The sequence below is a fragment of the Convolutriloba macropyga genome, chromosome 9 (assembly GCF_964194025.1).
Source record: "Convolutriloba macropyga chromosome 9, txConMacr16.3, whole genome shotgun sequence".
NCBI classification, from domain to species: domain Eukaryota; kingdom Metazoa; phylum Xenacoelomorpha; order Acoela; family Convolutidae; genus Convolutriloba; species Convolutriloba macropyga.
This window is the reverse complement of record NC_134476.1, coordinates 24552213-24577733: the sequence shown is the minus strand read 5'-3', so window position 1 is coordinate 24577733 and position 25521 is coordinate 24552213. Positions and strand designations below refer to the sequence as shown.

At 35.1% G+C, this 25521-nt stretch overlaps 1 protein-coding gene across 1 annotated transcript in view; it reads left to right on the top strand.

Moving 5' to 3' along the window:
- Window positions 1-25521, top strand: part of LOC142346160 (uncharacterized) — a 439331-nt gene that overhangs the window by 304811 nt on the left and 108999 nt on the right. Inside the window, exons 19-24 of the mRNA XM_075398669.1 lie at window positions 5696-5858; window positions 6137-6301; window positions 11354-11527; window positions 14439-14672; window positions 23375-23634; window positions 24175-24375. Of these exons, the coding sequence (XP_075254784.1) occupies window positions 5696-5858; window positions 6137-6301; window positions 11354-11527; window positions 14439-14672; window positions 23375-23634; window positions 24175-24375 (1197 nt within the window). The remainder of the gene's footprint in view (window positions 1-5695; window positions 5859-6136; window positions 6302-11353; window positions 11528-14438; window positions 14673-23374; window positions 23635-24174; window positions 24376-25521) is intronic.

The window sequence follows — 25521 nt, the reverse complement described above, 5'->3', positions numbered from 1 at the left end:
TCAACGATCTTTTGATGCATACCCAACTCCTGTACCTACTATGCTAGTAACGCTCAAAGAAATCCAAAGTGAAAAAATTTGTTTAATAAGTATTAATCCTCTTTCAGTTCATTGGAAATTCTTCCTCTTTATTCTAGAAAACCCAAACTGTGTACCTCACAATCTTTATTTTGAATTGCCGAAAAGTGATTCTTCTCAGAACGATTTCATTACTAAAGAATTGGAAACAATTAACAATTAAAAAACAGCAATGATATTCTCATAACAAAATTGCCTTATACAAATTCAATTTTTTGAAAAATCATTCGTGAGAACAAAAAGTAACAGAGTTATACCACAACGAATACTCCATTTCGAATATTTAAACACTTGGACTGGTGGAACCATCATCTTAACACCATCTTCCCCCTATTGGACATTCTTCATAAATATATCCCAAGCATTAAATGGTTCCAAAATCCCTTTTAATTTAGATCTCCTATAATGCTGTTCCACTTTGGTGAGCGACTAGTCAAAGAAGAATCCCTCGAGAGATCATTGATTGAAACCCCCACTGCAGAAATAAAGCCCTTTATAATCATACATTATACTGACTACGAACGTGGATGTGAGGGTTCTACTCGAGTCACCATGGGAATGATGCACTGGGAATTCTTTCTCGCACTCATCGATATCGAAGAGCACTTCCCAGTCAACTTGGGCGCTCTTCAGTAAAGTAATTTGTTTTACATAACTTGCTCTCCACAAAAAATTTTTTTTCTCTCCTTTCCTCTTCTTCATTTTTTTCTATCCTTTTTTTTCTGATCAATTTGTTCTTTTCCCCTGATTTCTTTCCAAATTGTTAAAACTAAAATGATATTGTTTATTAGTAAGGAAAAAATTAAAATTGTTAAAGTAGAAAGATGGTTCAATATTTGTTTCACACAGTATAAAGCATGTATCAAGATAACTTATATGTTTTTAAGCACCGGTACCATTAATCATTATTACATTTATCCAAACGAGAAACACTGGAATTTCTTTTTTGCTATTGCAGATTTAAATGTAACTATCCCCAAAGAACTTGAACACCATGGATTAGAACTCGTATACCCGGATCTTTCTGATTTGTCCTTATAATGGGAAACATTCTGAAAATATCGTCTCAGCAACCTCAAATTGATACAACCCCTAAAATTGAAAGCCCTGTTTGTTATCTCCCTTGCCGTCAATTCAAAAAATTGCACAAAAACCCAAATGGTCAGCCCCCCCATTTTGCTTGCATTCCCTGTAGAAATGAATTATTTAAATATTGGAACCAACCTAAATGCCCCATTTGCGTAACTCCCATTTATACAATCAGTCATTGCCATTATTTCCAGTGTGATTCTTGTCAAGAAATCAAAAAGTTATCCACTTGCCACAGCCACTTCAAAAACCTACACCCTAAAAAATCAATTTGTTTGCAGTGTATGACTTGCACAACTACTAAATGCCCTTTATGCAAACAAACAATTGACCCAAACAACCCGTGGTAAAATCCTCAATTCAAAACTACGTTCACAAACTATCCAAAATGTTTACCCCCACTTTACTTGATTTTTTATTAATGGCCCTTATGATTATTGCAGCAGCCTTCTCCTTCGTTTTAACCGTTTTCCTCGTAGTTGTAAGTATTCCTTTCAACTTTTTGATGTTCATAATTATATTAGTAATAGACCAAACAATAAAATCCCAAAATAATCGACAACCAAATGCTCCAACCGTGCAAGTCCCATAATTCCTTCCAACAACAATCGTTCAAAAATGAATACAATTGACAAAGAAACCAATACTATAGAATCCAAACCGGTCTCATTAATTTGTTTATGCTGCAGACGCGAAACAATTGTTTTCAAGAAATTACACGTTATTGTAGAAAAACTGCATAAACAATTTCCCAGAGAAAATCCTCACTATGTATGTATTCCTTGCAGAAAGGCACTTTTTAAAAGATACCCAAACCCTAAATGTCCCATTTGTCTTCGACCTTGTCTTCCCGTCCTGATCACATCCTACTTTCATTGCAATTTATGCGAAAAAATGAAAACAGAATTAGGAGTAACAAAACACCCACATTTTTCCCAACATGACAAACACCGATTCTGTCGAGTGTGCATAAATAAGCTGACAAGATGTCCCATTTGCAAAAATTTTCTTTAGACGACGTTGTCTAATAAACCAAAAAGAATTCAAGTACAAACGATCTTTTTTTCTCTCTCTTTTAACTTTTCCTCGGGAAGGGGTTACCTCAGCTTTCTCCAGCCTGCCCCCTGGCTTTTGAACCTAAATAATTCAGAACACTAACACGATAACTGAAAATTCCAAAAATGACCCGGAAAATTTCTTTCTTTCAACTCAGCAAGGTTGTCTCCCCAGCTGCACGGGTCGTTGCAGCCGTGTTAGTGTGACGCACGCCCCAAGACCCACACCTCCGGGCAGCGGAGAAAGACGTACTTGTGCCAGGGCTGCCCGCCTGGCATAAGTATAAAAATTTTTTTATTATTGCCCCCCCCCCCCCTCCTTTATTAAAGTTAACTTTGCATTTAGCAAAACAAAAACTTTTATACCAAACTTTAATAACAAATGCATTTAGCATTATAAATATCAAGTAAAGCAGTTAGCAACAAAACCTTACAAAAACATTTCTACAATAGAATACATTTTATATTAGCAATACAATTGCAAACTTGAAAAGAAGCCATAATGTGTGATATTGATGACACAGGCTAACCAAAATCAAAATATTTTAGATCACCCACAAGGAAACACTCACAATGACTACCAGACCCACACTCGCAAGCGTAGTAATCCCCAATCAACATCAACAAGTAACAACACAACAAGAACAAACACAAACCCCTTCTTCCCAGCCTCCTATTTTCTCAAAGCCTCCATTTACTACAACCATTGCACCTCCATCAACTTCGAGTCAATATGATCCGCAAAACAATTGGATAGTCGATCGAAAAAGACCAGCACCAGGAAATCAACAAAGCCGTCACGCAGAGAAGATAAGAAAAATGGCAAATATAGATGACCTCATTAGTGACAAAGAGCGAAAGGACATCCCCTATTGCTTGAAAATTCAGAAAATTAGGGAAAACGTTGTAAATCCCATGAACCCCAGATTTGTGACGAACTTGAAGTATACTTTGAAAATGCAAGCCAATAAGTTCAGAATCTCTGACAAAGTTAAGGTTCAGAATATTTCAACCGGCGAAGAATTTCTTGCGAAAACTGAAAACCTGCCTATTTTGAAAGAGTTCTCATTACCAGAAACAACAAACGTCTGGAGAATAAAAGACAGAGATACCCAAAAGAACACTTACCTCGCCAGAAACAATCAGCTGGACTCGTATGTCAACTTCCCCTATGCCCACTTAACTGCCTTCCCGACGCCTGCGGACGCCATCGAAGAAGTCACCCAAGCTTCACTAATTTCGCAGAATTCCAAGTTCCGACAGGAGTTATTTGTTAAAGAAACCGAATTGCAGGAGCTACAAATTAGATTTGAAAGATTACAAATGCAGAACAGTGAAAAGGAGAAAGTAACAAGCGATGACTATTGGCGGAGGCAGTACATCGTCTCCCAGCAAGTAAAAAAAACGGAGGAAAGTAATGTTAAAGAAATTAACAAAGTGTATGCAAGAAAGCATTTAGAAATCACTACAGCCAATCAGAATTTAGGAGTGGAGAACAAAAAACTGGTTGAAACAGTACAGCAACTCAACACTGAATTGACGAAACTCAAGAAGAAGAACCGAAAACAAAAAAGGATAATCAAGGAACTATCAAATACAGAAAAGCATGAAGATGGAGATGAAGTAGTGGAAGTTGTTGATATCATGGACGACGGAAACAGTCCAGTACCAAGCCCAGTCATTTTGCCCCCAGAATTTTTTGAATAATACAGCACAACATTATCGCCCTTTGCGATTAATTTTATAGCATACCATTGTCACCCTTTGCGATTAATTTCATAACTGTCTGAACTTGTAGTAACTCATTTATATGTCTCAAGCGCAATAAAATTATATACGATGCAATATATTTCTTTCTTTTTAATCATTTTCTTTTCTATCTTAAAAATCGGGGTGAGCTGTAGTATTACGAGAGCCGTTACAAATGAACGGATAATTAATCCCGCATTAGAGCGAACGTATTTAGGCGCTAATTAACCATTCTTTCGCCGCGCGCTAAACGAACTAACGCTTGTTAAGACTACCAGTACACAAGTATTTAAACAACTCAGTTCGACTTATTTAAATAACACAACCTTAGGCCTGGATCTCCTCGCTTATATCCAGGATAGAAAATGTACGTTGTTGAACGTAGGCGGCCTGTAAAACCACAGTTTCTTTTGATTTAAATTACTTCTGCTTTTGACAGTTGCAATGCAGATCTTTCCCCCCAAGTTCAATAAAATGAAGCAGATTGCTTCAGGGTAAAAGACAATAGAGTCTCATAAAAAGCCCCCAAGAAAACCATAATTGTTGCGGTTTTAGAAGAGGGGAAAAGCAGAAAACAGGCGCCTACGAAATCAATAATTGATGCTCTCAGCTTTTTAGATTTTTATTATTTTTTGGAGTTTCAATAATTTCTCCGTGAGATAAAAAAGAGTTAATTCTCTTGCCTTCTCGGCCAATAGGAAAATTAAGAAGCACCTCACTATGAACGTGAGTTTGTGATTCGCTCCCTATCGGCCCAAACGGAGCTGAGAGGAATTAATTGTTTCTCTCAGCGAAGTGGGACTGAATAAAATTAGAGAGACAGAAATCACTCCCAGAAGCAAGCAGCAGACAACTGCTTTCATTTTTCTCAAAATTTAACTTCACTTTAACAAAAAAATAGTCGAACAAAATTGTTTAATAACTTAGACGAATAGTTCCAGATTTAATTTTATAACTTTCTTTTTCGACAATTAACATAACTGAAGAAACACCCAAGTGAACGATCGCCCAGCAGCTCACCTGCATTTCACCACTACACAACTGGCAATTAGTAAGCTGTAATTTTATACTTACTCTTTTATAAATTAAATACTTTCAGCCCCCCAACTATTTTAAATTGAGACTTATAGCACAGACAGGTCTTAGGCATATATCTTTGCCTTCGATTTGTTATATCTTTTGTCAAATTTGACTGGCATACATAAAGAGATCCTGTATTGTGTGATCTGTAAGAGCCCAGCCAAATTTGATATACGTACGGCAAATTCAGTGAAGAAAAATTCACCGCCCAAACGTTTAAGATTTTGCGTTGAATGTTTTTTTCATCACAGCAGTTTATCGGTTTCCTTAAAGAATTTGCAAGAAAACCCCCGACTCGTCCGTTGATTTCATTGCTTCTAACATGTAATTTGGAATAGATGGGAATCCATATGACCTCTAATAATTCTGCGATATAAACTGTTAGGTGCTAAAAATGCTATTTTTTTCTAGTTTTCAAATTTTGACTGACAAAAAAGTGACATATTGGTAAGTTTTTGAAGCTAATATATTGCATTAAGTCCTCGAGATAAAAACTGCTATCATCTTTCAAATCAAGCTGTTAGAGCTGCTGCAAAGATTCGGGGTTCGAACATTCTGGGTTTTAACTTTTCCGGCGCTTCTTTCATCACTTTTCATTGTTGTAATTGTATAATGAAATAAATCTGCAAAATTTTGTTATTCAGGTTTCCTACCCAGTGGATCCTCAGGTGCCAAGTCCCACCACGTGAATGTTAAAAACAATGGTGTAGGAGAAGTCAAGATAAAAGGTGGAGGCCAGATGGGTCACGTGACTCACTTCAAGTTCCAGGGACCAGATGTTACTTCACACAATTTCCTTCTCAAACAGTAGGAGCATTTTTTCCAAAGTCTCTGCCCTGATAATAAATAATCCTGACTTCAATTTTTTAAACAAACAAAGTTTTGGTAGTCATTTTTCTTAACTTAAATCCGCATATTTTCTGCTGCTTGTCGGAGAGTTGTTCACAATGAAGAAAAGTATATTACTCTATAAATTTCTGTCAACATAAATAGGATAAAAATATCTAGAAAACAGTAGCCTCCATTAATATGTTGTTCCCTTGTCTCGAATAAATGATGACGCAATATTGGGTCATATTTTACAGAACCAAAGAGAACGGAGTAACTACACTATGTCTCTATGCAGAGGAAAAACCAACAACAGAGATGCTGGGCGGAAGAGGAGTGGAACGGGGGGAGATTCTTCAACAGAGAGGAGGTGGAACCAAAGGAGGAGCTGCAAATCATCGAGGAAGTCTTGCCTCACTTGAGTATGAACTCTTTCAACCTCAAGAACTATCTCTCGTTGTTTTTTTGTATTTGATTAATTTGATGGGTCAAATTGGTAGGTCAATGTAGGTCATTTAAATTCTCAGACAGCAAAGCAAGTCATCGTCTAAGGTCCCGTGTTGAAAATACACCCCCCTTGATACCCACAATTTGATGTAAAAGTTGGGGTAATTGTCTATGGGGGTGAAACGATGTAAGATTAGGGAAGTAATGGGGGAGTAATGGGGGATTTTTGGACTTTGTCCCCTAAAAATTACCCCTAAAAAAGATGTAAGATTAGGGGGTAACTTTAGGGGGTAAAACGATGTAAGATAAGGGGGTAATGGGAGTAATGTTAAATATATTCATATAGGGTACTCATAAAGAGTTGCAAATGATCGAGGAAGTCTTGCCTTACTTGAATATGAACTCCTTTAACTTCAGGAACTTTCTGTCGTTTTTTTGTATTCTTTTAATTTGGTAGGTCAATTTGGTTGGCCATTGTAGTTTAATTAATTTCTCATACAGCAAAACAACATTGAACGGCGTGGCATGATTGCGTTTTATTGTCATCGTCTAAGGTTATAATATTGTGGTGGTATTTAGATTATTTTCTAAACACCTTTTTCCGGTTGCGACTCATTTGTCTTTATTTCCGCGCAAGATTTCTAAGGATAGTACAGACTAAGAGAGCTTGGAAATTTAGTTCAAAGAAACTTAGTTCAAACTGCAAGCAAATTTAGTTGAAACTGCTTGTTTGACAACTGGCAAAAATTTACTGTCCGTTGTTTGAAATTTTGCTATTGAACGGAAGACAGAAAAAGATTCTGAATTGTATTCGGGCGCTGTCTTTTACGACTCGGAGAGGAGTTTTGAAGGAAAAGTGTCTTTAATCAATTTTCATGGTGTTAATATTCAGGCGAGAAACGGAACATGTGTAAAATCGTGAAGTGGTTTAAGTTTTGAAGAATTTATGCAATAGAGCAAAAACAAGGGGGTTTTTTCATACCGCTGTTTTCAGGAGAACGAGAAATTGTTTAAAAGATTTTTCTAAGTGAGCAAGTTTTGTTGTTCACGTGCAGCTATATTCATGAGTTTTTTTCAGTATGCTATGAAAACATTTTTTGACTGTTTTTTTAATGTTTAAGATATCCAAAACTGTTGTTTCCTTGTTAAAGATTTTTGACGCATTTTGTCCAATTTTTAGCCAAATGCTCCCTTTTGCTCCTTTTTATTTGCAATGAGGTTTGTGCTTATTGCTCATTTATATTAAATTAGGAAACGATTGTACTCTTGCAGGGTTAAAACAGCTGTTTAATCAAACAAATTTACAAAAAAGAAAGAAGTATGTGATTGAATATGTCTATTTTTTGCGGTTTGTCTTAACTTAATTTTTTGAGACCAGTGAAACTATACCGCTACCTAATAGGACTTTCACATCACAGTGCGCTCAAACATTTTTTTTCTTTCCTACGAGAGTATGATTATTAATGTTATATGTACTTTTATTATATTAAAAAAGAACGATTGATTTTTTCTATTTTTCAATATATTTAAATTTATGCTATTTTCTCTTGTGTTATTCGGCTTAAAATTGCATTTTCCGGTTTTCTTCAATTGGCTGGTTGAATTATAATTATGTCAAAGGTTAGTGTTTGTATTTTGCATGTGTTTGTAGCCATTTTTGTTGTTCTAATAATTTGTCCCTTAACAAATAACTCTCTAATGAATTTCATCAAATTATTTTTTCTGATTGGAACTGTTTATCGAAAGGTTTTGAATGACATCGACACTAGAGGTTTTCAATTTTTTGCATATTTTTTTCATCATTATAATGCTTACTATTGTTTTGTCACCTGGTCCCATTTTTAGAGCTCTATTTTGGATCTCACAAATATGATATTTTGATATATGAAAGGTTTTTCAAAATCTTTTTAAACAGTTTTCAGGACTTTAATTTTGAACAGCCTAGAGATATGTCTTGAATTAGATTATATGGTAGAACAATGAAGTGAAGTACAAAAAGTTCATCTGAACTTTTTTTGAAAAATGTTTGCTTTTGAACTTTTGATTGTTGCCAAGTTTTTTGGTACTTTTGTTACGTGGTCCCTGAGTGTTTTCTATTGATGTTCATATATGTGTTTTATCGATTGCGTCAAACTCGAATTGCGTGTTTGACGTTGTTGCATCTTATTTTCAAAAACTCTTAAAATCGGTTTCTGCCGAATGTCGTTTTTGTTGTGCTTTTAAATTTATCTTTTCAGTGGAGTTTTACGAAATGGATGTTTGCAGTCTAAGTTTTTTGAATTTAATTTTATTGGACCTAATGACTTTGATAACCCTACGTTCCTGAAAACAGAAAAAAAATTTTTTAGGTTTTAGATTTTTTGTAGTGTTTATTATATTCGGGGACGTCTTGGTATTTGATTTGTTCACTATCAAAATAAATTGTTTTCACGGGAAAAACAGTGAGGATCTACGAATGGTGACAAAATGTAGTCGCTACTCTCCGCGAGCGGAGAGTATGATAATTTTGCAATGCTGTATTGGTATATAGTAATGGAGCCGATGATAGTGCAATAGGCTTTATAGCAAAACTGAATGCTTTGTATGAAAATTCTAAGTTTCTGCTAAGTTTCCTTAAAACCATATATGGCGTTTTTATTAATACTAAAGTACCTTTGATGGTTGTCAGCCCGGTTCTAAGTTTTGTTAAGCTGTACAAACCATTACCAGCGCAAAAACAAGCACCAATCTATATTGGTAGTCAGATCCAACGTTTTGATTTTACGTGGCACGTTTGCACAATTGCAAAAGTCATAATTCAGAGATAGGTTCTCTTTTCAGTTCTCAAGTTCTCTTTCATAGTTCAAGTTCTCTTTTCAGTTCCATCGGGAGGCGCAAACATTTTTTTTCTTTCCTACGAGAGTATGATTATTAATGTTATATGTACTGTTATTATATTAATAAAGAACGATTGATTTTTTCTATTTTTCAATATATTTAAATTTATGCTATTTTCTTTTGTGTTATTCGGCTTAAAATTGCATTTTCCGGTTTTCTTCAATTGGCCGGTTGAATTATAATTATGTCAAAGGTTAGTGTTTGTATTTTGCCTGTGTTTGTAGCCATTTTTGTTGTTCTAATAATTTGTCCCTTAACAAATAACTCTCTAATGAATTTCTTCAAATTATTTTTCTGATTGGAACTGTTTATCGAAAGGTTTTGAATGACATCGACACTAGAGGTTTTCAATTTTTTGCATATTTTTTTCATCATTATAATGCTTACTATTGTTTTGTCACCTGGTCCCATTTTTAGAGCTCTATTTTGGATCTCACAAATATGATATTTTGATATATGAAAGGTTTTTCAAAATCTTTTTAAACAGTTTTCAGGACTTTAATTTTGAACAGCCTAGAGATATGTCTTGAATTAGATTATATGGTAGAACAATGAAGTGAAGTACAAAAACTCATCTGAACTTTTTTTTGAAAAATGTTTGCTTTTGAACTTTTGATTGAAAAATGTTTGCTTTTGAACTTTTGAAGTTTTTTTTGGTACTTTTGTTACGTGGTCCCTGAGTGTTTTCTATTGATGTTCATATATGTGTTCTATCGATTGCGTCAAACTCGAATTGCGTGTTTGACGTTGTTGCATCTTATTTTCAAAAACTCTTAAAATCGGTTTCTGCCGAATGTCGTTTTTGTTGTGCTTTTAAATTTATCTTTTCAGCGGAGTTCTACGAAATGGATGTTTGCAGTCTAAGTTTTTTGAATTTAATTTTATTGGACCTAATGACTTTGATATCCCTACGTTCCTGAAAACAGAAAGACAATTTTTTAGGTTTTAGATTTTTTGTAGTGTTTATTATATTCGGGGACGTCTTGGTATTTGATTTGTTCACTATCAAAATAAATTGTTTTCACGGGAAAAACAGTGAGGATCTACGAATGGTGACAAAATGTAGTCGCTACTCTCCGCGAGCGCTCAAACTTCTTTGGAAAGCTGTGTAGAAAGTAATGTATGGTAAAAATCTAGATCGATAACGAACAAACTCAACAGAATACCCGTACTTAACGCTAAGTCAATATCAGTACTGGGCAAGTCTAATTCCAAGTCTAGATATCAGTACTGATTCAGAGCTATGATCATAACACATTAAAAACTTGTCAGACTTGGCAAGTCTTAATACAAGTGCGAAAATAAAGTTACCTAAGGGGATTGCACCCACGCTCTCCATATCCTTAGGGTGTTTGTCCTTCTTACTGCGCCACCGTGACTGTTGAACTTTAATTTTTTGCGCCGTTAAAGTACGCTTGAAAGAAGCAAATTTCAAGCGAGAAAGCGAGCAAATTATATTACATGGGAGACTTGCAATTACAATTGCACAGTACTGATTAACACTTGGAGTTCGGTACGGGCATGGCAATTAAAAGTAATAGTTTTTAACAGTCTTGAGCAAAGTCGTGAACGAAGCTAAGACTTGTCGAGGGTGAGAAAGAGCACTAAAATATTAGTTGCAAAGACTTTAACCAGGTTTTATATTGAGGCAAGAAAAGCTGAATAAGCTAGTCAAAATGCCAGAATTTTTTTACAAATGGCTCAAAGGTCAGAAAACGTCACAAAGTTTGAAACCGTCAGAAAACGTCACAAATTGAAGCTGCCGCGATAGATTATGATCCTCAATATATGATAATTTCGCAATGCTGTATTGGTATATAGTAATGGAGCCGATGATAGTGCAATAGGCTTTATAGCAAAACTGAATGCTTTGTATGAAAATTCTAAGTTTCTGCTAAGTTTCCTTAAAACCATATATGGCGTTTTTATTAATACTAAAGTACCTTTGATGGTTGTCAGCCCGGTTCTAACTTTTGTTAAGCTGTACAAACCACTACCAGCGCAAAAACAAGCACCAATCTATATTGGTAGTCAGATCCAACATTTTGATTTTACGTGGCACGTTTGCACAATTGCAAAAGTCATAATTCAGAGATAGGTTCTCTTTTCAGTTCTCAAGTTCTCTTTCATAATTCAAGTTCTCTTTTCAGTGGGAGGCGCAAAGTTCCTATTCTGCGTGGAGGTCACAGCAAGAGCAAACACGTGCCTCAATATGCAGTGACAAGACAGTTTTTGTACAAGAATTTGGAGAGACGAGACTTGGAGTACGCGAAGAGTATCCCCTGTTTACAATTAGAAGCAGCCACTGTTATTCGAGTGGAAAGGTCGAGTCAAATTTAAATTAATGGATATTGGGTTTAATTTCCTATGTTAAAACATGTGTCCATATTTACCGCGTGCCCAGAGGACTGAAGCTTTATATTTCTTGATAAGAACTTGTTCAGGTACTTGGCAAGATTGGTCTTGATTTTTCGTCAGCGTTGTCCATTTTAGCATTAATTTTCCGTGCAAATGAACTCAATGAATAGACAGAATGTCCCAAGTTTGCACTGGAATTTCAGCAGGAAACCATTAAGTTTTAGTGTGAATGAGAAAACAAAGTATTCCTAGTTCATATCTCTTCCCCTGAAACAGAAAAAAATTCAGAGAAAATTTTGATTTAAGTTGAGCCAACTACTCTTCGAAAACTTTCGCTATAAATAGATTGAAATCAATAATCATTGAGTGATAGCTTGATAGCTTGGACGATGTATTGATAAAAAAATTTCAAGTTCTCACAAGGCATTCGTTCAAAAAGCAACAAAAACTATTCCCCTAGAATAAGCAGTAAAGTTCTGATCAAAATTGCTCAGTCATTTCAACAAAAAAGACTTTAGTATAATTTAAATAACTGTTTTCTTTATACTATATTGACTTATTTGAACATATTTTTGTCAAAATGGCAAAATGTCAATTTTAGCTACCGAATAAAAAGAAGAGCCGCTGTTTTGAAAAATTGTAAGAAGAAAACCGTGACCAGGGAATCAATCGACTTTTGATTAACTTTCACATCGAAAAAAATGAATAGGTCGCAGTGAACCTGTAATTTGGTTACTTTTATGGCCTGAGCTGCTATTATTGGCAGCCAAAACGCACATCGGCTATAAAATTCTCCACGCGACAACAAATTTTCATCTTGCAAGATTTTGAAAGACGCTTGAAAAAAAGTTGCATTGAAAATTAAATATTCACAATTGACTGCGGTAATGAATACTTATCCACGCCAGCTTTCAGAAGTTTTGAAATTTGTTTATTTTTGCAAATAACAACTGAATGTACAAAATTGAAATAACGTTTCTAAGTATTGAGATCAAAAGTTTTAATTGGAATGGTGCGGCTTGATACCCGAGAGGTGAAGTTTGCCGTTAACATTCCAATGACCAATAGTCTGATCTTCCGCCTCCGTGAAGCTATCCGTGTGAGGATGAATTCTTACTTAACCATGGTTACGGGTTGACCATAGCCTGACCCCTTGGCTGCAATGATGGTATTAAGTGAAAGTTTCAGACGCAAAATATAAACATAGTCACCAAAAAGAGAATTCATGCTCACTAAAAGAACAGTCGGAGATGTTGGGAATAATAGAAGAGGGACCGCTGAGAACAGGCTATTGTTAAGGCAGACGGAAAGCCTAATGCTGCTCCACTGCAATTACGCAGAAACAAATTATTCTTAATTGGAATAAAAAATATGAATGTTATTATTAAAAAAATTTAAAAAAATTGATCATTTTGAAAAAATTGGTTTTGGTGAAGATGTAACTGGAAATTTGTAGCTCAATTTGTTTGTCATAAAAATCGTTTTGCGTCATTATAGTATGCTAATTTTTGCTATCCAGTGTTTTTTTGTCGGCTCAAAATGAAATTGTCTGCACAGCTTACACGTGTTAGGTATTCTACTAGACACAAAAGTTTCTAGCAACATATTTTTATTATGCTTTTAGTTTAGTGTTCCTTGTGATAATAGAGCATACATATCTTTAGTTTCTCAACTCAAAATTTCAGTTATTCATCTGATCTTGAAAAAAGTTCATAAACAAAACTTCGTGAAGAACTTACGTAAAGGGGAGTGGGCTAATATATAACTACGAAAAAATTGTATTACTTGAGCTGTGTTGTTCATTTTGTGAATACCTCTGCCAATTCAGCCGCTTGAGGTAACCAAGCTATATGTGTTCATTTTTTATCGAGTCTTTTTTTTCGAGCAAACTTTTTTTATCGAGTCTTATCTATCCAATTAAAATTATGAACAGTAAAAATATAAACTGGTCTTGAAAGCTTGAATCAATTGTTAATTATAAAGAGGTTTTACAAGAGGGTACTTTAAGAGCTGGAAACCAGTTAGTCTAATGGTTGCACCTTGAACTGTCTGTTTTTGTTGATACTGGCTTTAACACTGGGTTCGTCTCTTTTGACCTCTTGCTTTGAACCAAGAAGTCATGCTCAACTTTTGCTTGTCTTAATTTTAACTGCAAACACAGGATACGCCTATGAGTAAAAGTTAAATCTTCGTGAGTCTGTTCATTGCATCACAGAATTATGCGTGGAATTATATTGCTCACTGCTTCTTATGAAAAAGTTAGCAGGCATTTCTGTTCAACTTTTGCAATTCTGAAGAACCATCGATTTATTTCAAATTCTGTTATGAAAAAAATAATTTTTTGGGGGGAGGGAAAATGACTGAAAAATGCCGCATTTTTTAAGAGTAATCGAAAAAAGAGCAATACAATAATGTTACGTGGCTTCATCCAAAAAAAAACACGGCGAGACCATTATTCATGGTAAGATGGATATTATCCAATCAAACTTTGACAACTGATTTATCTTTGGGCATTTTTCAAGCCGCACTTTACGTTGCCTTGCGTCAGTTCACAGTTGTTAAGTCTTGCTCCGTTGCTGCTTCCCTTTTGTTCAGAAGCAAAAAAAACAGTAAATAGTTTATTCATATTGTGGAATTATTTTGCTCTGTCCATGAAAAACCAATCTCAACTCAATTTCCCAATGAAAAGACTTTCGCTTGACCCATGAAAAAGACTTCGCCTCGACTTTAAGCTAGAAGCTGGACTTTAATTTTGCCAGAAAAGTTCCTTACTAGATTGTTTCAGTCTTTCCTTCTGTCATGGTGTGAACCTGAAGTTTGCGCAAAATAAGTTTGCACTAACACTGTCAGCGATTGATTGTATTCTCAATGTTTCAGTTTGCTATCAAAAAAGGTGTGTCGTGAAAAAGTGGTGGAAAAATTACGAATCAACAAAGCTCACGACTATTTTGCAGCCAGTCAAAACCAACATGTGAAAATAGTTCCGCCTCCAATTGTACCGACAAGTCCACCAACATCACCTTCACCTCATCAGTCTACTCCATGTCAACACCGGTTGTATCCTACACCTGAAGAGTTCACACCTGTTGTGCCAGTTTACGAAGTCCCTCTGTAAATATTCCTTCTGTATGTGTTTCTTTAATCCGCAAACATGTACATGCAGGTACTCATAACGCATGTTTAAAGTATACTCAAGACCCTCTTTGAATGTATATGTACTTCCCAGACAAATATGTCCACAATGCTATCAAAACAAGAGAACATTTTCCCAAAAATTCTTAAGGATGCACACATCACACCATTTTTCAAAAAAGGAGATGTTTCTGATTTAACCAATTATCGTCCAATTTCATTAGCACCCACCTTTGCAAAAGTTATTGAAAGAATTTTACTTAATCATCTAGTAGCATCTCTGGAAAAATATGCGCTCTTGAACAAAAAATAATTCGGTTTCCAATCTAGAAAATCGTTTATTGATGCTGTGCTTTACGTTATTGAAAAAATAGTAGGAAATATGGAAGATAACGACGACACAGGTGCTGTGTTCTTAGATCTTGCAAAAGCTTTCTATTCAATTTCTCATGAGATCTTTCTCAAGAAAGCTGAAAATTCTAATCTCTCTCAATTAACATTCTTACTTGTCAAATCTTTTCTCGCAAATCGAACACAATGCGTAAAATTGGGTATTGACTTATGAATGCTCATTAAACTCTTTAAATGCCCATAAAACAGAGATGTTATTCTTTACAAATCATACTAATTCGGATCCAGTGTTTAATTTTAAAGGTGAAGTGATCAAACCAGCTCATGCTTGTTGTTATCTGAGAGTTAAAATTAATTCAAATCTAACCCATAAAACTCACCTGAACTCAGTTTTAAGCAAAATGGCAAATGCAATTCGTTCTTTGTATCTTTAAAGAAATTAAATTTTTATGAAAGCAAGAATTGATGTTATCAAGTCAGTTGTAATCTCTCATCTTTCTTTCTGCGGAGTATTACGTCAAACTTTTACAGCGGAAAACATACACTGCAGAAACAAGTATATTAACTGGGGAAAAAGTGTGTTAGTTTCCACAAAAATATGACAACTCAATTGATTTTCTCATTAAGGATGGTACCCTGCAACCCTAATTGTTTATCTCAAAAGTTAGCCCAATGAAGCTGCAAACAAAAATCAGACACTGTGAGACATCCGAAAATTTTAAAATGTTTACTAGTCGCCACAACGATAGACCGAACAAGAGAACAAATCAATTATTTATAAAAAAGAACGAACACGGAGCGGAGTAAAAAGTCTTTTATCTTGAAAAGCGTTTAAAAATGAATCAATCAGAACAAAAATGTACCCGCTACCCGCTAATAGACAAATAGGAGCCATCAAATCTTATTTTACCTATGATAACGAACAGCCACAACTTAGAGTAATTTACATGTCTCAAAAAAAGATGGCAATGAACACCTGATGAATGTTTTTGAGAACCTACCTGGATACGACAGGCTTAGGCCTCGTCTTATCAAAAGACAGTCGGCCCAAAATGGTTGTGAAAAGACTTTTACTCGGCCCAGAAGTTTTTTTCAATTTTATGGTGCACGGCAATGTAATTTTGGTCAAAAGTAACCCCCACCCGCGCACCAGAGTCAAAATTGGTCAAAAAATAATGTAAGATTACCGGCGAAAAAAGGTGAAAAAAATTTTTTACCGCGCTCACCGGATTTCTTTAAAAGACGAATCTGCCGTACACGGGTTCGAACCTCTCACCTCCTGCATGTCAACAACTTCTTTTTTCAATGCGCCATCTATCAGCTATTTGAATGATAATTCCTGTGAATTTAAGATAAGCGTTAAAATTAGCGGTGAAAATTTGTAAGATTTGCGATTTTAGCGGTGAACGTTTTTTTCACCGCATTCTGCTGGTGGCGGTGATTTTTTTTCACTGCATTCTGCTGGTAGCGTTTATGCTATGAAAAAAATTTAACCGCTTAAAACTTTTTTTCACCGCATTCATCGCACTGAGCGCAAATCTTAAACTTACTCAAATTCACCACATATGTTACATCTTTTAGCCATTTTAAGTGGTGATACCTTGACCTGGGAAGCCACGGGCAAGTACTTTTCTTCATTTTGTATATTCAATTTCCTATTTAATTATGCTAGGGATATCCGCTGATTAATTATGTAAAATTATGCGATTGACACGTCGCTTAAAGCTATCTCGAAACCCGATTAAAGGTTTGGTCGAAAAATAATGTAAGACTAGCAGTGAATAGCGGTGAAAAAAAATTCTTGTGACCGCAAAGCGCCCGCGTCTTTTAGCGTTGAATGCGGTGAATTTTCGTAAATTTTTCGATTTTTAGCTGTGAAAAATTTTTTTTTCAACGCATTCACCGGATTTCTTACAAAAAAGAAACTGCCGGACACGGGTTTGAACCTCTCACCTCCTACATGTCAAAAACTCTTTTTCCACTGCGCTATCTGTCACTTGCTTCAACGATATTTCATGCCAATTTAAGATAAGCGTTGAATTTAGCGGTGAATATTGAAAAGATTTGCAATTTTAGCGTTGAAAAAAGTTTCTTTGCCGCATCCTGGTAGCACTGAAATCATTCTTTCACCGCTCGAACGATTTTTAGCGGTGAATTTTTTTTTCAACGCATAAGCGGCGAACAAAAATTTTTCACCACTTAAATGTTTTTTTACCGCATTCGGCGCATTGAGCACAAGTCTTACCTTTTTATTCAAATTCACGACAAATTTTGCAGTTTTCAGCGATTTTTAGCGGTGACACCAGGGAAAAAATGAAACGCTTTGTTGAAACTTCCTCCTCAGGGTGAACATAGTTATCTATAACTGATTCATAATTACTATTTTTTACACCATAATGTGTTGTATAATTATAAAACCCTAACAACACACCATTATCACCCGGGTCGAGGAAAGATCGGAAAAATAAGTCAGACAAGCGGTGAAAAGTTGTTTTTTTTCACAGCGAATTTCATACAGATTTTTGCGGTGAAATGTGTTGAAATTATGTAATTTCACAGCTATAGTTAGCGGTGAACTTACAAAAATTCTCTGCATTTCACCGCCCTTTCAAGGGTTTGAACCTCTCACCTCCTGCATGTCATCCGCTTCTTCTTCCACTGCGCCATCTCTAAATTTTAGTAATTTTGTTTTCAATTTAAATCATATTCACTTTACTTTCTGTAAAAAATGCGCGGGGAATTTTTGTAAGATTTGCAATTTTTAGTGGTGAAATTACATATTTTAGTGGTGAAATGTTGTGATTTTTGTAATTTCACCACTTATTCTAGTGGTGAAATTACGTACATTCACCGCTTAAAAAGTGTCAAAAAGATATAGTAATTCTTTCCTTACTCCCCATTAATTTCACCGCATTCACTGCTGATCTCACACAATTTTAACATTTTTTTCCAAACGGTGAATTTATGTAAGTTCACCACTAAGTTAAGCGGTTAATTTTTTGAACTTCATCACAATCACCGCTTATCTCACATAATTTTGACATTTTTTTCATATTTTTTCAGAGCGGTAAATTTAGGTAAATTACCCGCTCAATTTGGCGGTGAAATTATGTAATTTCACCCCTACCAGGCGGTAGAGTTTTTTGACCGCTTTCACCGTCTGATTTATGTAATTTAAGCGCATTCATCGCTTATCTTGCATAGTTTTGCGTCTATTTTCAAAACAGTAGACATGCTGAATCCCCAAATTCTATAAAAACTCAAAAATTGCTTTTATTGACAATTGCCAATCAACCGATAGAAAAACCACTTTCTAATTATAGTTCATATTTTCGAAGCATTTAGATTAAATAATTGGAACAAAAAATGGGTGAATGATCTAGACTGCAAACAATTGGTACTGCTAGACTGCAGTAATGAGTTCTCTCGCATGATCGTGCAATATTCCCAGGAATTTCGTATTTTTTTTATAAAGCACTCACAAAAACAGAAAAATGTTAATGAAAAGAAACTTTGGGGCAGAAGAAACAATTGGACTATGCAATTGGAATGACGCATTTATTAAAGTGTTTGTCCTCGTACAGGAAGATCTAAACTCTAGTTTTTTTATAAAATAGTAGTAATACTATGTTTATGTATTATGAAGGAAAATATAGACGAATAAGAGCTACAGCTCACCTTCAGAATAAAAAATTTTAACCAGTAATAGCTCTCGAGCTCAAATTGATGCAATTGTTCTAATCATTTTTGTGTTTTTCACGCACAATTTTTCTTTGTTTTTTATTCTTTTGTTGGCTCAAGTGATTAGATGTTTTCGTTTGAGCAGACTTTTTCACCTCATAATGGGCATTTTAATAAGAAAATGTCTGAGGCTGTAATATTTCTGGTTTTGACACGCCTTATTGATAGTGAAAATCAAGGCAGATATAGGCATTTTTATAATTAAAGAAAATTTCTTTCCGTAGCTAGCAAAGATAGCACCGTTATAAAGATTCCTTGCCTATTTATGAAAAAGTCCAGCAAGCTTCGACATCAATTCAAGACAAAATTTTTCAATTGAAACGAAATTTACTTAAAAAAATGGTGTAAAAAATTGCGTCAAGATTGTTAAGCGCCGACTTCAAGACTCAGTTGAAAAATATTTCAAGCTTCAAAAATTAAGTTATTGTGGTATGAATAGCACGGCTAATTATACACGCTGATTTTGTTCAAAGTGTCATGACCGCTTTCTGCGCATTAACAGAACAACTTTAAAAATAACAATGCGAATTTTCAATCTGGAAATTTAATGTAAGTTTGACTAGAGCATGTTAACCTAGAGACAGAGAAAAAAAACTTTCTAAAAGTAAAAACGCAACTGTATAACCAATTTCTCCAGATCGCAAAAAAAACATCGGCTCAATACAATGCTTTTTTTATTTTAAAAGAGATCCAAATAACTTAATCACACTACTGAGATTTCATCTCTATTTTCTCTGCTCGCGTATCGCAATCAGAGCTGGGATGCAGTTTGCAATTATGATTAGGCCCACGTAGCGATGAAATTTATTCTACTAATATAATCCAGATTATGGATTGCAACCAATTTGATCAGACTTGAGCAAATTTTCTGTCATGCGCGTTTTCATCTTGTTCAAATTTGTTCTAATATAGTAGTGCTGGTCTTTCTTTATCCACTCTTTCAGTACACAAAGGCGGGTTGTGCTGAACATCGAGGAGTGTTCATCTTCTGCCTTAACCAGGCAACACAAATTATTAATTTTCACTCAACCAGACCTGGAGCATCGTTAGATTGGTCGAACCGCGTACAACTTGAATACTTGTTTTAAAACGTTGCTAAACGTCTGAAATAAGAGTCAAATTCTCTGATCAAATGTCAAATCAACTGCTTCTGAGTGATTTTTACGTTATAATAACTTAGTTCCAATTATATAATCTCCTAACGCTGGTCTACGAGTACTGTCATAAAACTGTCATTTTTTGAATTTTTTGTGTTATTACAATCCAAAGAACTTGGATTGTATTGGTTCTCTGTCTTTTTGTAATATGAGGTAGCACAATTTTTTACGTTGCTCCAAGTTGTGATAAACAGGAAAAACCCAGGAAAATTGAGTTTTAAATTTTTTAACAATTTCTTATTTTTTCAATGATTTATTTTAAAAATTGTTTGAATTATTTCGCCTAACTATACTTGTCTCTTATATGTCAAGCCTGATTTTTTGGATGTTTCTCTTACAGTACCGCACAAAAAATTAGCGATCTTCCATTATATTTTGTTTGCCAAGATGGGCGTGGAGTGCTATATGTTATATGCCTGGCGGAGAACACTGACGGGGAAAAGAGTGTAAAGATTGTAAAAATTTACAAAAATTAAACCCCTATTTCTCCGTCGACTAAGAGTGTAAAGTGATCAGTTATAGGAGTGTAATGTTAAATTTTAAAAGGGGAAGAGTTTATCAAAAGGGGAAAAACTTTTTGGGGGAAAAGCAAAATTTATGAAAACTAAACATCAACAGCAACCAAATTAAACCAACAAATTAAGCCATCGTCCCTCATTTTTTTCAACAAAAATTTAAAGCATGTGTATCAAATTAGAAAGAAAGGCAAATGATATAATAAGCCAAGTGAACGACGAGAGATTGTCTCTGAAATACAGTTGTGGAAATTTAGTCGTCACCTCGTTATGAGATAAGACCAATGGTGGTTCAAATCTAACACATGCATAAAGAACATTTGAAATCCGTGGAAATGACTTTTTAATTTCAGAAAATTATTTAAATAAAAAAGTTGTCGATTTCCCGGAGCTGAAATTAGAAAGGTCAAAACTCAAGAAATAAGTAGAAGTTTTGAAAAAACGTGCGATGGAGCTTGAAAGTTTCAGCAAGATGACAAATGAATTGCGACAATATTCAGTGACGAATGAATTTTTTTAGAGAACTTATAAGTTATTTCATTCATTATTGAATGAATATTAAACAATTATTTTACATAACTTTTTAAATAACTGTCCTTTTATTTTAATAAAAATTTAAAAATCTCCATATGAGCGCCAAAGATGCTATCAGCTCTAACAATTTATTTTCGTTATTGTCAAATGGAATCCACCTATTGTTGCGTTAAATGATATCTATGTAGAGATCTAAAAAATCCTTACTGATCTAAAAAAAATCTGCTGCCAAAAGAAAAGTAGGTCAATTTCGATCAAAAATTGTTGTTAGGGGGCTTTAATTTGGTGGGGGTTATAATTGCGTGGTAAAGTAGTTGTCTGGAAAAAAGCTGACCTGACCAAACCTCTCTAAAAAACCTTGAAAACTTTGATGACTTCTCTTAATAGCTTAAGGACTTCTTTTAAAAATCTTGTTGAAATTGATGTCAACCTGTCTAAAGTTCTTTGGTTCTTCTCATCCGTCTTTATTGCATTTAAAGTGTAATTGTTTAAATACTTACTCTCCTTTCGCTAATAATTAGGAGGGAATACGCATTAAGCCCTAATCCCCGCTAATTAGGGTGGATTAAGTTTGAAACCGCGGCTCGTGATGACACTAATTGGGCTGAGAGAGGTTGAAATTTTATGAGAAAGCGCCAAATTTTTGTCAAGCTTCTGTTTATTCGCTTTGGTGTTGTTGAAAGTTCAACAAAAAGTTTCTAAATTTAAAAGCTAACACTTTTGTTTTTCCTCTAAATTCGCTAAAGCATTTTGTGTCTGTGTGGCTTTTAAGATTCAATTGATGAGCTGGTCATGTCCTCATATTTTTAAATCAAATGATTGGGTTGTAATTCCGGACTTGTTTTGCTATGATTTTTGTTTGTTTTGTTATATTAGATATACGTTTAACAAAACTACTCACAACTTTCGTTGATGATTACACTCAATTGGGTTACCAGAACAGAACCGTTTTTTTTTTACTATTTGCATTGTCTGTACTATGCCGAGAGCTAATTGCTTTGGAACTGTTAGTTATGATGATATTTATTTCGTCGGGAAATATGTTGATCTTAATTATTTTTTTGAGGTAAATTCTATTTAAAAATTGCTCTTTTCCCCTAGTAATTGAGGAATTTAAATCTTGTAGGAAATTTTGCAAGATAATGCCTACTTCTTCAATTTTTTTTGCAAGATTTTTGCAAAAAAGAAATCTTCTTGTAAGTTTTCGAATCATTTCTCTACCTGCAATGTTGAGGGTTGTCGTCGAGCAAATACGGTGAAAAATAAACTTGAATTAGGTAATAAAAATTCGGAAAACCATATGAAGGCATGTTAAAAACCAACTTTTTGACAAGACATTTCCTGCATGATTTGCGTTTTCACCCTTGCCTTTTTTCCGGACTGAAACCGGCAGTGGTGGAGTTAAATAAAAAAAGCTATAGGAGAAATGAGCGCAGCACTAGGTAAAATAACATAAGCTACTCAAAATTTACGATGATCAGAGTAAAAATTCAGGACAGCCTAGTTTCTCTGAATTTGTTATGAACTACATGACAAAATCAGACTGTGGCATTACTGCTCAGAACAAAATATCAGCCTGAAAAAACTTCTCAGAAATAAACTCAACATGAAAATACTCTGAATTTACTATGAGAATAACGAAAGAACAATAAAAAATATTCTGGCGTGGAGGACCCCATCTTGCATGCAATTTCTTCATGGTTGATTTTTTTTGGTGAAATCGAAAATTTCAAAATTTGGATGAGGTTTGTCTGATCAGTGTAAAAATCAAGTTTAATCTGTCAAATACAAAATCATGATTAAAAAAGTTTTTTTGAATTTGTCCTGCTCATAAAGATTTAAAATTGGATTGCAAATGTACTGATTCAGAACTGATTTTGTGAGTTAATATGGGAATGTAAAGACTCAGCGCTGAATTGTCCTGGGACTAGGGTCCGGGAAGCCCTCTCCAAAACGAAACAAAACAATATAAATCCGTTTGGAAAACCGACTTTTTTCCTCCTTTGTCAGCCGGTATTCTAGCAAGACTTTAAATTCCACCAGGACAACTATGATTTATGAAACATGTCTTAACGTCACAATCAGTAGTTTAATTTACTAACCAGAGCTCTAAACGTCTTTTTAATGTTCTTTTTTGGCCAGATTCATTTCTTGCAAGATTCTTTTTGCGAGTTTTGAATTATCTTGTAAGAATCTCGCAAGAATTGAATCCGCCTATCACTAGGGTCACTAGGGCCATTCACGAGAGGCGGTATCAACTCAATTTAGATTATATTACTGGCAAAAAAAACTAGTAAGCTATGGTCAGATTTCATCAAGACTTAATTTTCATTTACGCATTTTTTCTACTCAGTTATGATCATTGCTAATGTGAATGTTACAGACAGCAGCAGCCGTCACGTGAGGCATCCGAGCGTGGAATCCATTTATGCTACGACTGTTTTGCAAGGAATCCAGATGCACTTCGCTCTTGTGTACATTACAAACAACAACAACAACAGCAACAAGAAAAACAACAACAGCCTCAACAAACTCGAATGAATGAGACTTCAAATCGTGCTGGTTCCGATGTGATTGTGGGGCCTATGAAAGCAACAGATGGTGGCGAGGAGAGAATTAAAACTGCTCAGTTATTGCAGCAGGAAAGTTTTTGAACGTTTTCACTCTAGTAATTGTTGCATTTCTGCGGATATTTTGTCCGGCACTCTAACTCCTATAATCTATGAATTAAATAGCCAAGATCTTAAAATCCTGCAACTTTTTCAAAAAATGATTTGAAAAGGAATGATCCTGCACAATTGCTCGCAGCTTTCCGGCAAGATTTTGAAACCTTTGATCACTGGTTTGGCCCCCATTACTGTCTCCGCTTCATCGAAGACTTATTCAGAGAATATTCAATATTGACCTACAGTTGACTCCGGTCACACCCTTTTAACTCGCATTAGGAGCATGATCTGGCCGTCAATTTCATTCGTACCTCTTCTGTGCGATCGATTCAATTAGCCATTATTTGGTCAGATCGTTTAATCTAGCCTTTTCGTAATGGCGGCAGTTTTGCAGTAAAAATTTTAATATTATCTATTATTACATTAGTATATGGTTTCTGTACTTGTAGATCATGCTGTTAACTACTGTTTTTCAACAAATTCGGGCAAAAAAAAACAATCGTAATTTCTGCTCAGGGTGATCACAAAAGCAAGCGACTGAGCAACTTGCTAACAGAATGGGGCAATGCAGGGGATGCGTTCAGAGGTGGTTCGGGTGCAGTGTCGGCTATGAAAGTGACACAATTCGAGAGACAGGGAGCCTCAACTGGAGAAGGAATTGCTCTCAATTGGAGCCAGCAGGCAACTGTTATGTTGACAGAGGATGAGAGACCAGAGAGTAGGAAGCATTCGTCTCTTTTCATCTCTCAATAATTGAGAGAGCCACTAAATTTAATTACAGATGCGATGCAAGTGATAAACGATATTGGTTACCGTTTCGAAAAAAAACTCACCTGACATAAGGTAGGAAAAACCCCTCGGGATTAAAATACCCACTTGATTGTTAAGGAGCTGCAAATTGAGCGCATTTGGCCATGCCTTGCGGCTTTATATCTTTTCCTTAAAAAACCGTCTTTGGTTTTCTGCCAGTTTTGCAACCCAGAGAGATTTTTTGATTAGAAGATTTGTTCTTTGGTGTAACTCTCATCAGGCTTAACATGTTCCACTCTTCATTTTTACTGGCTCAATTTTAAACGATCATTTTTCATAATCTAGCAAGATGAACGTCCTCAAACTTGAATAAAACTAACAATTTAATTCGAGCAAAATTTGATTAAAGCCTATTCCAAAGATATGCTCTACTGTAATTTGGAGAACTCTGCGCCCTCCTCGATGGAGCTTCTCCAACCAAAATTGCGCCAGGCTGAAAATAAAATATATCTCGGAACTCTGTCCCCCCAGAACTGTTTTTTTAATCAAAACGTATTTCTGTTCGTTTTTTTTTACTTTGATTTTACTTTGATGGTTAAGGCTCGATTTTACTTTGATGGTTAAGTTATTCAGAGGCTACCGTAAAGATTTTTAGCTACTGCTACTCAACTCTTATTATAAATTGCTCTCAAATAAAGTTTGCAGCAGTTCTATTAATCTTGTGGTCTTTTTATGCAATTTTTCACTCGACCAATTTTGTGTCTGACCCAATTTTCTCGTCCTCAAAAATGGGATTCACAGATAGCGCACGGAGAATATTAAGTTCTCTTAATACCTTTCGGCATTAATAGACTCCGGGAAGGCGATTAAAAATTTTTAGGGGAGACAATTTCATGGTGTGAAGGCCGGGTTTTAATCTTAAAATTTTGAAGCCCCTCAGTTACCCAACCCATCCCCCCATTTTAGATAAAAACTGTGCAGATTCAGAAATTGAATCATGTTGTTTGCCAGTCTTGCAAAAGGGTTATCCTTCAAAGGACACGTGAGTCGCCCAATTAATTTGCACGGTCATCCAACGTTTGTGCATTGTAAAAATTTTGTGAGATGTAAGGAG